We start from the raw sequence: 16,296 nt of genomic DNA, 5'->3' as shown, positions 1-16,296 counted from the left end.
ATTCTTGTCCTCTGCTTTAGAAAACTGTCCCAATCAATCTTCACATGCTTTTTCAAGTCAAAAGACTTCTCAGTACAGTGCTTCTAGGTGCCACTCCCAGTTAAAGTTGGCATAAAAAAGTAAAATCATATAACCGTATTACTTTTCTGTGTACCTGAAGCTAACACAACATTGTAAATCAGCTGTACTTCCATTTTTAAAAAATAAATAAAACATATGCCATCCTTGGGTTGAATTATGACTCTCCAGTCATAAGTAATGGTTTTGTTAAATAAGAAAATAATTTTTATATAACACCAGCTTACAGTTCCTTAGTGGGGAAACATACCTGTCATGGTAATGTTTTTCTTTTCCTTAAATTTGCTGCAAAATATGAAAAAGAAGCATATTAAGCTACTGGTTCTGGTTTGCCATATGCTTAACACTCTGACAAGTGCCATGGAAACATGCTGAAGCTAGAAACATTTTAAACTAAGCCATTCAGCACGTTGTATTAATATTCGTTAACTAGGTCAAGAAGACATTAAAACTCCACAGGTAAAAATAGGAAATTTCATTCGGTTGGTTTGTCTGTACTTTCTCAACTCATTGATATTGACTTCACACATCACTTTTCCTTTTTAAGTTGGGTCCTTTGATGTGTAAGCATGGCCTAAGTCAACTGTTTGGGTACAAGTTGCTCCAGAGAACACTTAGGTCTCTACCCACACATGCACTTGTTGTAATGCATTAGTAAATGTTCTTCAGTCAACCCACATAAACGCTAATGAATTAAAATGGCTTTTTACAGATTTGTAGGCCATCCAGGAAAGTACAATAAACTTTTCAACCGGTGGAGACTGGAGGAAGTAAGTAATTTGTAAGGGTGGGTGTGGGGATAGGCATGGATATGGACCAATGACTATGGGAGGAAGAGTGGGTGGGAAGGGAGAGAAAGGGGAGGTGGAATAGGGAATTTCAGGCATGCTGAAGACGCATTTTCAATAAAGGAGACTTCCTATGGTTTCAGAAATGAAGGAATTAAGTCTTTCCAGAAAAGAGGGTGATCCTGACCTCAGCTCTTTTTTTTTTTTGTAAAGCAGGAATTTGCTCATTTATTTATTTTTATTTATTTATTTGATTGTGCCGGGTCTTAGTTGTGGCTTGTGGCTCCTTCTTTGCAGCACGTGGGCTCCTTAGTTGTGGCATGTGAACTCTTAGTTGTGGCATGCATGTGGGATCTAGTTCCATGAGCAGGGATCAAACCCAGGTCCCCTGCATTGGGAGCCCAAACTCTTACCACTGCACCACCAGGGAAGTCCCTCAGCTCTTTTTAATAGTCCATCAAAACTATTTTTTCCATTCACAAAGCCCAGAAATTTAGCTCCAGAATTGTTTTTCTTTGGGGGAATTATTATTGTCTATTGTACTGGTTTCCAAACTTTTAAACATGCTGGGTTTCCTTTTAAGCAGGGAAAATTTAGTCCAAAAGAAATCTTACTTCAAATACTAATTTATAAATATAGGTATATCTTCAAAGTCTCATATGTCTTTATTGATTTGTTATATGTATGTCATGGAAACAAAATGTCTAGGAATAATATCTCTCTATCACAGTAAGAATATTTTATATTTTCACTGGGACTGACAAATTGTCCTCCCAAATGCTATGCTCTACCTATAGAGTATGAATCTACTTTTCAGACCCCTGCCAAGAGAAACATTTTAATTTTTACCAATAATCCAAAGGATATCTTCTTTAGATTTCAGTTCCTTTAATTACAAGTGAGATGGAGAATATTTTTCATATGTCTGTTGACATTTTATACTTCTGTGTGTGTATTATTCCTATTTATTTTCATTAAGCTGTTTTTCTAATAATTTATAAACAAATAAAGTTAGGCTCTAATCTTTCATATTTGCTGCAGATATGTTTCCCATTTTCTTGTATATAGTTTAGTTTTGTTTTGATATTTTTTTACACAACTATATAGCATTTTCTAATCAAAATATTACTGTTGTTAATGGTTTGGGGAATTTGTATCATGACAAAAAAAAATGTATTCTCCATTCAGGAAATTTTAAAAATTCACATTTTTTTAAAAAAATTATTTATTTATTTACTTTTGGCTGTGTTGGGTCTTCATTGCTGTGTGCGGGCTTTTTCTAGTTGTGGTGAGTGGTGGCTACTCTTCGTTGCGGTACACAGGCTTCTCATTACGGTGGCTTCTCTTGTTGTGGAGTCCGGGCTCTAGGTGTACGGGCTTCAGTAGTTGTGGCACTTGGGCTCGGTAGTTGTGGCTCACAGGTTCTAGAGCGCAGGGTCAGTAGTTGTGACGCATAGGCTTAGTTGCTCCATGCACGTGGGATCATCTTGACCCAGGGCTCAAACCCATGTACCCTGCATTGGCAGGTGGATTCTTAACCACTGTACCAACAGGGAAGCCCAAAATTAACATGTAGTTTTAGCTAATGTTATTTTTTTTTAATACTGATATCTTTGGCCCATTGGAAGTTTATTTTGGTGTAAAGAGTAATCAAGATCCCCTCATGCCTAATTGGCAGCCACACATTTAATAAATAAATGTAATAATTACATGTTTTCATTTGGCAAAATGAGACTGTAAGATTTTTTATATTCTACATCTTGAAATTTCTGGACTCTTTTCAGTCTCATTGTTAGACTGTTTATTCCTTGTCTAGTTCAAAATTGTTTTAATTATTCTAATGTAAAATCCAATTTAATTTGTGGCAGCATTAGTAGGAGGTCATAATTTAGAGAGAGGCTAAGAAAAGATTACCTGAGAAATAGGAGACATTTCTAGTCTCTATCTAAAAAGTCCCCAAAACTCAGGGCCTCTCTCATTAATGTTGTCTCCCCAGAGTCTTCTAAAAGTTTATTGGAATACATGGAGAAAGCCTAAAGATCCCAAAGAACGTATGCTTTATATCACAGAAAACTGGGCTCAAATGTTAATATTGCTGATTATTCATTCTTTGTCCTTAATTTAACCTCTCTGAATATCTGTCTTCTCATCTGTAAACTGGCAATAGTAACACTTAGGTTGCAAAGCTGTTAATAAATAAGAGACAATTTGCATAAGACAATTAGCACAGTCCCTGGACTGTGGTAGGAACTCTATAAATTGTAACTGATATTTATCTATGCTCTGTCTCTACAGCCACCTGGGTATTATTCTATTGGGCAGAGATCAACTAAGGCCTTTCATAGTCCCAGGCCTCCTGAAAATCCCCAAATCAGACTTGCAGCTTTCTTTCATAGCCCAGAAGTATGACTATATCTGCTAAAAGGTTTTCAGCTACCCAAATGGGGGGAAAAAAGCAAGGCTTACTTTTTCCAGGAGTGTTCAGTGGCGTTAGCAAGGGTAGTGTGGGGAACAGTGTAGTCACACGCAGGTAGATCTGCCTATTGATGCCATTTTAGTGGCTGCTAGCACCAATATTTTGTTTAATTGGGTACTCTTAATTGTGAAATTATTGGAATTCATGATTCTTCTTTGAAAGTACCAGGGGAATAATCATAATACTAATGTCAGGAAAAATACTTCGTAACCATCCTAGATATTCTCCACAATACATATGACATAGATAGTAGCCATATTTTCCAACAAAGGATTATTTATTTTAAAAAACACTCAGTGAAATAAAAATATGGGTTTGTGATAGACTCTAGAAATCCTGGAAGTGTAGATGGAAAAAGTATACATGGTGGAAGATAAGAATTGATCCTCTGAATTCAATCATACAGCAAGCATTTATTGACACATATTCTATCCTAGGTCTCTGCTGGGTAATATGTGGTGTACAGATGAAGAAGTCTCTTTCCTTCCTTTGATGATGTTAATAGTCTTGAAGAAAAGAACATAACCATGATCTGTAACAAATATTTTGTCTTTGGAATCTGACAGTCTACATTCTAATTTTACTGCACCTGAACCAATGATCTTAATATCTCTACATCTCGATTTTTTTTATGTGCAAATTGTGATAAGAATAGCCATCTCAGTAATATTGGCCACAGGTGGATTAAATTGGATCATGCATGTAAAATCCCTGGCATAAATAATGGTCGCCATTATAAAGAAAGGAAAAAAGTACTACAATTTTATTTAGAACATTTACAAACTGACTATACTGGACTTCCCTCATACTATGCCATATAATATCTCATATATGTAAATCTGTGTAAAATGTTAATAATAGCTAATATTTAATGAGTGTTTACTATATGCCAGCACATTCCAGCAATTGGTTCTAAGTGTTCTACATATATTAATGCATTTAATCCTCACAACAATTCTGTTATTACACTCATGTTGCTGATGAGAAAACAGAAGCTTAGAGAAGTTATATAATTTGCCTAAAATTATTGAAACATACCTATAAATTGATGAAGTCATCAATTTGATGATTCCGGCAGTCTAGAGTTCATGTTCTGGTGACTGCCCTTTCCAGCCACCATTGGGATAGCATATTGCCGCAGTGGAGAATCTAATAAAAATTGGTTTTGGTACAAGATCGCTGAATGATTGCTGGCTCCTACATGTAAATTGGATTTAGAGTAAACATACTAAAGTGGATCAAGTGAAAGGAATAGGGTATTGCAGTCTGATACTTCTGTCTGCCACTTAGCTTCATTATCTACAAAACAGAGATATCAACACCCATGTCACCAGACTCTCATGAGGAGCAAATGAGAAAAATATGTGAAGGCACCCAGCTTTGGGTTGTCCATGGTCATGTAATTTTGAATGGTGCAATGGGAATGAAAGCCTGGGTCTCCTGCACATTCATCCATGCCCTTTACTCATTCTAAGTATAGACTTTATCCCGAATGAGTTTTAGAGTAATGAAGGACTGGAGTTAGCTCAAAGCAATCATTATGTGAAGAAGCTGTTAGATCTCTTTCTCTACCCTGTAAATCAAACTACAAAGTCATCAAGGCTTAAATTCAACAAAATTATAAATGGTCTGTCATCCAGCCTCCCCACTTTGGCCTACCACTGTGGAGAGTGATCCAATCACATGGTTCTATGATAGTTTTCTTTTTAACTTCCCGCGTAATAACAGGCTTTGCTAAAGCAACCCTTCAAGGCAATGAACACAATTGGTAAATAGAATTCATCCTTAGCATTACGTGAAAGAGCAGTGGATGAGGGTACAGGAGACCTAAGCTTTCATTCCCACATTACCAGTTAGCATTGCATGATCTTGGACAAGTTACTTTGCCTCTGTGAGTCTCTCTACAAAAATGAAGAGTTTCAGCTTGCAACTGTGATCTGTGATCTGACTCTGTAGCTTAGTAATTATTCTGCCTCAGACATTCTACCAAACCCACTTATGGTATATATGTAGCAGAGTTCAGGGGGTCCTAAATTCAGAAGGAGTGTGCTTGGATAGGAGACTTGAAACTTCTCCACACAATAAAAATTATCACTGGCAAACCCTCTCTCTGGCTCAGATTAGGGGGTTTTAAGTTACTGGGCTGGAAACAGAAAAGCAGGCTCTTTGTGTCCTAACTATTTGTTCCCTTTGAAGTCCCACTGGTACTGATTTGATAGAAATAGAAACTGTAGATCAAAGCTATAGAGACCATCATCCTTACAAGCAGGACATGAACCCATTTCCAAAGAAAAAGACCCACGCTTTCCTACCCAAATATCTTCTATAGTGCAAAGTTTTCAAGCAAAGCACATTTATTGCAATTTTTATTGGAATCACACTTTTGTTCGTGTGGGTTTCTAATGCTGTTACTGAGCATCTGAAAAAGCAGAAGAGCACAGAGAAGGCAACATTGGGATCATACTGACAAACTATTTTGTGGCATACTTTTATCGCTTAAAATACATTATAATATATGTAGATACTCCCTCTCCAGGAGATATGGGAAAATGAGTAACTTTGCAGAAGAAACACTTGGCAAATACTATATTAACCGAGTGATGAAAGTTAATATCACTGGTGATGTCATGGGGATACCATGTGGCCCTGATGGGATGTGATGGAAATGGCACTTTACCTCTGTGCCCTGCCTCCATTCTTAAAGCACATAACCCCAGTCTAAATATGTGAAAACATCAGACAAACCCAGATTGGGGGATTTTCCAAAGGGTGCTTGTCCAGCAGTACTCAGAATTGTTAAGGATATGAAAATCTGAGAAACTGTCTAGACCACAGGTTAGTGGGGGGAACATGACAAATAAGTGCTATGGGGTATCCCACGTTGTGTCCTGGAGCTGGTGAAATCTAAGTAAAGTCTGGAATTTGGTTAATAGCAATGTACTAATATTGACTTCTTAACTTTGACAATATACCTCGGTAATGTAAGGGGCAATGGAGGGAATTGGGGGAGGGGTGCATGGGCACTCTCTGTACTATCTTTGTAAATTTTCTGCAAATTTAGAATCAGTCGAGACAAAAAGCTGATTTTAAAAAATATAAACATTTTGTCATAGAATTAAATATTTTGCTATCACCTGATTGTTAATAGGTATGTACTATTCCAGAGCATTCATTAAATGTGATCATGCCTAGCACAGAGCTTGGCAGTACTAAGTGCTCATTAAAAGTTAGATTTTTTGGTTATTGCTGTTATAATTTTGATCAATATTCCAATGTATATTACTGAAAACTTCCTTATCAGGTATCCTCATATGCGCTATTTCTTCCCTGTTTTTATTCTCTTTACGCATTGATATAAGGTGCCCTGGCTTTAGAATTTGCTGTACAATTTGAATGTGGGGGTGTTTAAGGCAACCTAGAAGAGCAAGATCATTAATGCTCTTGTTGTTCTGTTTCAGTGTCATCCTAGTGGCTGTTTGATAGACCTTTGCCTCCAGATGGGAGTTATCATGTTTTTGAAGCAAATATGGAACAATTTCATGGAACTGGGATACCCGTGAGTACTTAATTTTTTTTTAACATCTTTATTGGAGTATAATTGCTTTACAATGGTGTGTTAGTTTCTGCTTTATAACAAAGTGAATCAGCTATACATATACATATATCCCCATATCTCTTCCCTCTTGCGTCTCCCTCGCTCCCACCCTACCTATCCCACCCCTCTAGGTGGTCACAAAGCACCGAGCTGATCTCCCTGTGCTATGCGGCTGCTTCTCACTAGCTATCAGTTTTACATTTGGTAGTGTATATATGTCCATGCCACTCTCTCACTTTGTCCCAGCTTACCCTTCCCCCTCCCCATGTCCTCAAGTCCATTCTCTAGTAGGTCTACGTCTTTATTCCCGTCTTGTCCCTAGGTTCTTCATGACCATTTTTTTGTTTTGTATTTTAGATTCCATATATATGTGTTGGCATGTGGTATTTGTTTTTCTCTTTCTGACTTACTTCACTCTGTATGACAGACTCTAGGTCCATCCACCTCACTACAAATAACTCAATTTCATTTCCTTTTATGACTGAGTAATACTGCATTGTATATATGTGCCACATCTTCTTTATCCATTCATCTGTCAATGGATACTTAGGTTGCTTCCATGTCCTGGTTATTGTAAATAGAGCTGCAATGAACATTTTGGTACATGACTCTTTTTGAATTATGGTTTTCTCAGGGTATATGCTGGGTCATATGGTAGTTCTATTTTTAGTTTTTTAAGGAACCTCCATACTGTTCTCCATAGTGGCTGTATCAATTTACATTCCCACCAACAGCGCAAGAGGGTTCCCTTTTCTCCATACCCTCTCTAGCATTTATTGTTTGTAGATTTTTTGGTGATGGCCATTCTGACGGGTGTGAGGTGATACCTCATTGTAGTTTTGATTTGCATTTCTCTAAGCATTAATGATGTTGAGCATTCTTGCATGTGTTTGTTGGCAATCTGTATATCTTCTTTGGAGAAATGCCTATTTAGGTCTTCTGCCCATTTTTGGATTGGGTTGTTTGTTTTTTTGATATTGAGCTGCATGAGCTGCTTGTAAATTTTGGAGATTAATCCTTTGTCAGTTGCTTCATTTGCAAATATTTTCTCCCATTCAGAGGGTTGTCTTTTCGTATGGTTTATGATTTCCTTTGCTGTGCAAAAGCTTTGAAGTTTCATTAGGTCCCATTTGTTTATTTTTGTTTTTATTTCCATTTCTCTAGGAGGTCGGTCAAAAAGGATCTTGCTGTGATTTATGTCATAGAGTGTTCTACCTATGTTTTCCTCCAAGAGTTTGATAGAGTCTGGCCTTACATTTAGGTCTTTAATCCATTTTGAGTTTATTTTTATGTACGGTGTTAGGGAGTGTTCTAATTTCATTCTTTTACATGTAGCTGTCCAGTTTTTCCAGCACCACTTATTGAAGAGGCTGTCTTTTCTCCAGTGTATATTCTTGCCTCCTTTATCAAAGATAAGGTGACCATATGTGTGTGGGTTTATCTCTGGGCTTTCTACCCTGTTCCATTGATCTATATTTCTGTTTTTGTGCCAGTTCCATACTGTCTTGATTACTGTAGCTTTGTAGTATAGTCTGAAGTCAGGGAGCCTGATTCCTCCAGCTCCATTTTTCTTTCTCAAGATTGCTTTGGCTATTTGGGGTCTTTTGTGTTTCCATACAGATTGTGAAATTTTTTGTTCTAAGAGTACTTAATTTTTAAACTAGCCTTCTATAGAGTTACTAAGAAGACTAGTTCTATTTTTTTAATTTTTAAATTTTATTTTATTTATTTTTTTATATAGCAGGTTCTTATTTGTTATCCATTTTATACATATTAGTGTATATATGTCAATCCCAATCTCCCAATTCATCACACTACCACCGCCTCCCTGCCACTTTCCCCCCTTGGTGTCCATACGTTTAAGAAGAACTAGTTCTTAAGAATTGGGGCTTGGTAATCAGAGAGATGACAGTTCAGTTCCTACTCCTCTCCTTACAAAATGTGTGACCATTTGTAAGCCAATCGACCTTTCTGTGCCTCAGTTTTCACATCTCTAAGAGAGGCTCAACAGCTGTATCTACCTCAAGAACCATTGTAAGGATTAGACAAAATAATGGATATAGAGTAACTTGTACTCTGTTCAACATCTTAAGACACTTGTTGGTATTCTTAAAATATTATTGGCAGTGCAGGTTCTTGAGAACAAAATTAACTTTCTGATTTCTTTTGGCTACCAAAAGACCAAGGTTGTTGTTGTTTTTGTTTAATGCAGAGAACCTCCAGTTCTGTCTCCCCCCTTTAAGAATGAAATAAAATTAAAATCCTGGATGGGGAGGTTTGGGGCTCTTTGTTACAACAGCAACAGCAATAAATATTTAGAACAGGATTGATTGTGATAACATCAAAACAACAGCATTCTGTTTTTTCCCTATAGATAAATTCTAACTGTGAAATACTGACATAGAAGGACCCTGAATGCCCACTTTTACATCTGTTAAAATATATTATCCTTTAGAATACAGTGAAATAGAGTGTATTTAAAACATTGTGGTATGGAAGTATTGAGGCCTAATTTATTTAAAAACATTATAATTTTGAGGAATTTCCTTACTATGGGGAAAGAACTGGTTAGTTGATTAATGATATAAATAACTTAGGCTCAGTCATCAAATTATACCATGTTTCTTTCTCCTCCTTGGCCCTTAAGTAGCATCAGGATATTCCTGAGCAGAGACCTGGGGGTTGGAGAGGTGATATTAACCCAGTGCATCGGACTGGGAAATTGTGGAGGCCTGGTACAAATTCCTTTTCTGCCTCTTGCTAAAGATGCTTATAATTTACTTAACCTCTCTGAAACATTTTTTTTAATTTATAAAATAAGGGATTTATAAAGATTAAATGAGATGACCCAATGGTATTTAAACCTTCATCAATATATGACAGAAGCTTTTTGTGAAGAGATATTTACACAAATCCTCAATAGTCAAAACAGATTAAAATGAATCTCTGCTAAATGAAGGGAGAATAGGCATGGAGGTTTGGGAAGCCCAGTCCGTTTTTCGTATTCCTTTCTATCTTTGGCTTACCTCTTTGAAACATAAAGTTTGAGGAACATAATTTGAAAATATTTGAGTAAATTAGGTATCAAGTGCCTAGCACAGGATCTGAGATGGTGTCGATACTTCATAAGCACAGTCAAGATGATGTAGTAGTCACTGTAATATTAAGAATGATTCTTGTTGTTATTATTGTCTGTGTACTTCTGTACATACCATGCACTTTGGACATCACATTTTCGCCATGGCCTTGCCCAAGAGGTGAGCCTGGATTTTGTATATCAAATCCCAAGGCTACCATGGCAAATGACATCCTGGTGGGGTTTTCCCAACAGCTGGACAAAGGCCTTGCTGAAGAAACTCTAGCAGGAGTGAACCAGTTCCTAAAGCAATGACTTTTAAACTTTTAAAGCACAATTCTCTTTCCTCAAGTAAAATCTTAAGCAGACTGAAATAAATAGGATATAAGCAAGCAGGCCTTCCATTCCCAACTCCCTTTGTCATCTTCACGAGGCTCCAGAGGCAACCTCCATGGAGCACACATTGAAGCGCTACCTGACGTTTTGATCTAACTATGGTGGTTCTTCCAACCCCCACTGAAGCTCTACGTCCATGATTAATTAAAACTGAGAGTTGGGTACTGTTCATTGGGTCCTGTGAGATTCACCTTATCCTAGAGATAATTTTTATCTAACTCTTAAGATAATTTATTACCCAGAAGTCTACAATATTTGCATACCAGGATATTTCTGAGTCATATAATTTCAAGACTGCCCCTGGGTTAGGGAAAGAGTGTTGCTACTTCCTTTTCAAGTCTGATAAATGGACTGAGACACAGATTCATTACCTGTAAATTATTGTTCACTATAGGAGCAGAGTGTAATCTCTTGAATCCTTCATAGTTATAAACTCAGAGAAGTGAAGTGACTGGCTAAAAGCCACACAACTAATGCATTGTAGGGTGAGGAATAGAAACTACATCTCTTGAAACTCTAGGTAGGGCTCAGTTATCTAATGTGAAACATGATTTTACTCATGTTCAGAGAGCACAGCCCAGAAGATTTGGAAGGAAGGGCTCAGATCCAATCACAACAGGCAGCATAAGAGTTTAGGTATTTATATAGGTGGGGTAGGGGAAGGAATCACAGAAATGAGGATTTGTCTAATCAATATTAGGAAGCACCTATAGTATATGGGAGGATCAACTCTTTGATAACTATGTAGATGTTTGTAGGGTCTAGGAAGTCGGAGGCCTCTTCTTCCTTGCTAAATTTAAAGTTGAGACCATGCAAAGACCCCCCCCCAATTCTCAGGCATGCTTAGTGTAGTCCTAAGGTAGTTGGAGTTTCTCTTTTCTTAATAAACTATAAATTGTTTACCAGGTGCTTAAATACGAGCTTAAAAGGCCTTTGCCTTTATGCAGGTTGATCCAGAACTGGTGGTCACGACATAAAATCAAGCGGGGAATACAAGATGCTTCCATACCTCAGTGGGAAAATGATTGGAATCTACAGCCCATGAATATTCACGGACTGATGGATGAGTACTTAGAAATGGGTATGGAAAGAACCTTCTGCAAAGCTATTTGACCCTCTTGATACGTTTTTTCTACTTCACTCAGGCTCTGATTCAAGAGAGAAAACCGTCTCCTTTTGAGCAAATATTTTAAAGGAACAAAATAAAGCAAAACCCACTCCTATGTTGAGAAATGTATCAGCCCAACCAAATAAAGCAATAATTCTTTCTCACAGTAAACATTTGCACAGACCCAGTCTGAGTCTTGAGTCTTCAGGAAGCTTACTTATTTATATTACAAAAATAAGGATTCCCATTCCAACTGATAAGATCACTGCATGTTGTTTTGACATTTGCTTTTGTTCTCTGGCCCTCAGTTTTCTCATCTATAAAAAGAGAGGACAAGATTAGGTCTCTTGCTTCCTTTCTAGGACTAAGCATGTTTCTTCAAGTCCTTCTCTGACGTTTTTCTTCCTTCATGCTGCATGGCATAGAGGTGAAAGTCTCATAGACTTTCAATCTATTGAGATCTGAGTTTGAATGCAGTTTTTAACATTTTTCATCTATCTACCCTTTAGCCAGTTTACTTAACATGTATGAGCTACATTTTTCTCAACTGTAAAGTGGGATAAGCATGTTTACTTTGTAGGGATGTTGGAAGGATTAAAGGCAATCTATGTAAAGATGCCTAATATGGAACAAAGAAAGCACTCAATAAATGATACTGTTTATATTACCGATTTTCTAACCCTCTTCCTTTACAGTTTTGCAGTTTGGTTTTACCACCATCTTTGTTGCGGCTTTTCCTCTGGCCCCTCTTTTGGCTTTGTTAAACAATATCATTGAAATCAGGCTGGATGCGTACAAATTTGTCACCCAGTGGCGGAGGCCTTTGCCAGCCAGAGCAACCGACATAGGTAAGATTCAGCAACTACATGATTTTTGCATTGCTAAGGCCAAGTGGTGGCTTGATCTTACTTAGCACAACGTGGGTTTCTATTGCTGGAGCTCTCTTCCAGCCATAACAAAACTGTTTTCGTTAACCAAAGAATGAAATGAGAGTAAGTTTAGTTATAACTCTTAGTTGAGGGTAAGTTCATACTGAACATGCTATTTCATAAACTTATTTATAACTGAAAAGGATCTCATATATCCCTTTCCAGAGCTTATTTTTTCATTCCATTATTTTTTTTCATTCCATTATTTTTTAAAGTTAACTTTAATCCTATTTGAAACATCAGTTTTGACCATAATCAATAGTCGATTGATACTATATACAATTTCAAAAGCTTTTTTGTGTATCTATATGATGCCAGATTGGCCTCTTAAGAAGTAGAAAATGTCAACTAGTGATTTTCAGGTCTTGACACTAAACTAGTTTTACTTTTTCGTAGTTTTACATTAAAAAGGTAGCTGACAAAGATAAAGGCAAAACCCATAGTGAATACAGATATTTCAGAGTTCACACAATGAAGTAGAACTTTATTTTTATAGGTTTGAGTACCTCTCAAGTTCTATACATAAGCTCTGAAGAATCTTAAGCAGCTGTGTCTATATCTCATTGGTACAGACATGAACCAGTTCCTAACAATATTTTAATGTTAAAATCTCTCTACATGATGTCTACCTCCCCTCTATGGAAAAGTATTCAATAGCTGTAATATCTGTAGTGAGACACATACCATCCTAAGAAAGTAAATAATGGACAGAGCCGTGGTTCCAACATAACTAAAACACTTTTTCCAAATTAAGGTTGATTAAAGGGTTTTAACTTTTTTTCTTTTTACTCACTATCTTTAATCTTTCTCCTACTAGGTATCTGGTATGGAATTCTTGAAGGAATTGGTATATTGGCTGTGATTACCAATGCGTTTGTAATTGCTATTACATCTGATTACATCCCACGTTTTGTCTATGAATACAAATATGGCCCCTGTGCAAGTCAGTTTGAATATAGTGAAAGGTAAGATTGAAATGTACACATTTTTTATTTGTAATTAAAATGGGAACTTATTGGCAAGCTTTGTTCTGTGACCATTAAGGGTAATGTTTCTGATCATTGTGTTAATGTGTTTATTAGATGGAATCAAGTGGGATAAAAAGGGCAGCAGTGTTTTTTACAGCAAATAATTTTAGAGTCTATGATTTTCTGTGTAAATTCATCACTGGTGTTAAAATGTTAAAAACATTTTAATGTATTTAGAAGTTAAATTTAGGACTAGAAGAGAACTTTGAAAGAATCCAATGCAATAGTTTGTCTATATAGATGGGAAATTGAGGCCTATACTAGTTAAATTACTGAAGGGAATTAAGCTAGTTTGTGGGGATATACAGAATATGAAGAAACTCTCAGTTATGTGACTAGAGATTGTTCTAAAGGGATTTACTGCTAGAGATTTTAAGCATGCAGAAAATGATACCCTAGACCTGTCTCCTTTTTCTTTTTTGTTAAAATTTAAATCAACACTTGAGAACAGGGTTTCTCAACCTCTGCACTATTGACGTTACAGACCAGATAATTCTATTTTTGAGGAGGAGGGGTGTCCTGTGCCAAAGGATGTTTAGCAGCAACCTTGGCCTCTACCCAGTGGATACCAAGAGCAACCTCCCTGCTCCCCAACTTGTGACAACCAGAAATGTCTCCAGACATTGCCAAATGGTCCCTGGGGGAAAAATCACCCAGTTTAGAACACTGCCTTAGGGGATATGAGTTTTTCAGATCTTTCCTTCTTGAAAACTTGAAGAATGCAAGGGAGTCCTGGACTTGGAGACAGAGAGAAACTGGAGTTTTTAGCTGGAGGTTAGCCTTAGGTGTGGAAGTAGTGATAGGAAATAAAGTAGTGATAGGAGAAGCTGTGTCTCCTCCTTCCTTCAGGAGCAGCCCTGGGCATGCATCTTATCTAGATGCGGGACGTGTGCCCGAGCAAGCAGAGCCCCGCAGAGCCCCGGTTTAGGATGAATTCAGCCCTTAGTCCTGCAGATGAACTCATTTGTCTCAGAACACTGCAGTGCCTTTCTGAACACAAACGTACGTCTCAATTTTTCAGAGAGAGGTAATAAAGGCAGGAGATTTTCTTTTATATATTGGAGTCTTGTCAAGGGATTTTAACTTGAAGTCAAACTCCCAAGATTTAAGTGCTAACTTTGCCTTCTACTAAAAGGCACATCATCAATCTGGACCTATGCTTAAGAAATGGTGCCTGAGGTAACATTTTATGAACTGTAAAACACTAAACAGATATAAATTGGTTTTTAGTATTCATAGTGAAAAACCCCAAAGTCTCTTTTTTCTTTATTCAAAATGGCCTAGAAGCAGATTTTAATGGTTTAAAATATGTAGGCTCGCTTGGCAGCCCTCTTCCTTACGGGCATTATTTGTTAGTGTCTTTACTGCCACCTAGTGGCAGGTGAAAGTGAGATTGGTTAGGTATAAGCTCTGTTCACATTCCAGGTACTGACTTTTCACGTAGGTAGCACCTGACTCCTCCATTAGCAGTGACTAGGGATGTAGAATCATTTCAAGAAGAGATGTGGAGGACTTGTGAGTTTGAAACCACACATTCATAGGGGCTTCCTGGTATTAATTTTCTCCAGGTACGTTTAGCAGCTAAACTGGAGTAAATTCATTCAGATTGGAAATTTTCAGAGCAAGGGGAAAATTGCTCCCCTTGCAATGGAGAGGATGGAGAGGCAAAATGGAGAGGATGATACTGGCAAGCTGAAATGATAAGTTATGAGGTCTAGGATGGCCAGGGAGGGGGGTGAAGTTGAAGTCAGTGTGGCCCTGTAATTAAAATGTAGGGTTTAGAATAAGATAAATGGGCACTTGAATCCAGTCTCTAACAACTCTATGTTCTGGGCAGTGGTTCTCAACCCATGGCCTGCAAATCTCCTTCAGGGTCCATGAGGTCAATACTATTTTCATATTAATACTAAGATACTATTTGCTTTTTTCACCACATTGACATATGCACAGATGGTACAAAAGCAGTGGGCTAAAATTTTCTGGTGGCTTTGCATCACTCAAGGCAGTGGCACCAAAAAATACTAGTAATGATTCTATTTCCCACCACTCTACATTCACCATTTTTAAAATGCCAATAAGAAATTTCAGAATGTCTTTGATGAAGCAGTAATAATTATTCATTTTAACCAAACCTCCACCCTTGAATAAATGTCTTCTCAATATTCTATTCGACAAAATGCAGAGTGCGCATAAAGGGCTTCTGCTACATCCTAAAGTGTGATGAGCGTGTCAAAGAAAAGTGCAAACTTTTGGAGTTGCAAACTAAAGAAACTTTTTTTTTAACATGAAATAAAACTGTCAGACAAGCTATGAGTATTCAGACTTGGGTATTAGCAAACACTCTTTTACAGAATGCACAAAACTAGCTTGTCATTTTAAGGAAAATAATTGACAATATTTGTTGAGCTTTAAAGCTTCCCCATACTTATAGGGGTTTTTTTTTCCGATAAAAGTCAGTGACGATATTAACAATTGTGCTTTTTCATGGTCTATAGTAAAAATATATCAACATTTGGAAGATCTGCATAATTCAGGGAACACATGTTCTCCAAATGGCCCCAATTTGATGTTACAAAATCTTGCATGGATAAATGACAAATTCAAAGTACAAGATAGACCTATGGATTTTAACGCAAAATCCATATGGAACGATGCATATGAAAGTTCAGTTACACGAAGATTCCACCTTACAACTAAACTTTAAGAAATGACCACAAATAGAGCTTTGGTATAATATCAAAGAAAAATATTGACATTTATCTGAAATGATATTAAAATAGTCTTCCTTCTTCCACCTACTTGTCTGCATGAGGCCAGATTTT

The 16,296-nt window shown here is 37.1% G+C and overlaps 1 protein-coding gene across 2 annotated transcripts in view; it reads left to right on the top strand.

The window, feature by feature from the left end:
* Nucleotides 1-16,296, top strand: part of ANO3 (anoctamin 3) — a 275,901-nt gene that overhangs the window by 245,586 nt on the left and 14,019 nt on the right. For both annotated transcript variants that reach the window (XM_060303399.1, XM_060303400.1), the window contains 5 exons: nt 791-848; nt 6,801-6,898; nt 11,357-11,490; nt 12,213-12,365; nt 13,264-13,411. In XM_060303399.1, coding sequence (XP_060159382.1) covers nt 791-848; nt 6,801-6,898; nt 11,357-11,490; nt 12,213-12,365; nt 13,264-13,411 — 591 coding nt within the window. The remainder of the gene's footprint in view (nt 1-790; nt 849-6,800; nt 6,899-11,356; nt 11,491-12,212; nt 12,366-13,263; nt 13,412-16,296) is intronic.

The sequence above is a fragment of the Globicephala melas genome, chromosome 8 (assembly GCF_963455315.2).
Source record: "Globicephala melas chromosome 8, mGloMel1.2, whole genome shotgun sequence".
NCBI lineage: Eukaryota > Metazoa > Chordata > Mammalia > Artiodactyla > Delphinidae > Globicephala > Globicephala melas.
Note: the sequence above shows the minus strand (reverse complement) of the source record. Positions and strands in the feature narration are given on the sequence as shown.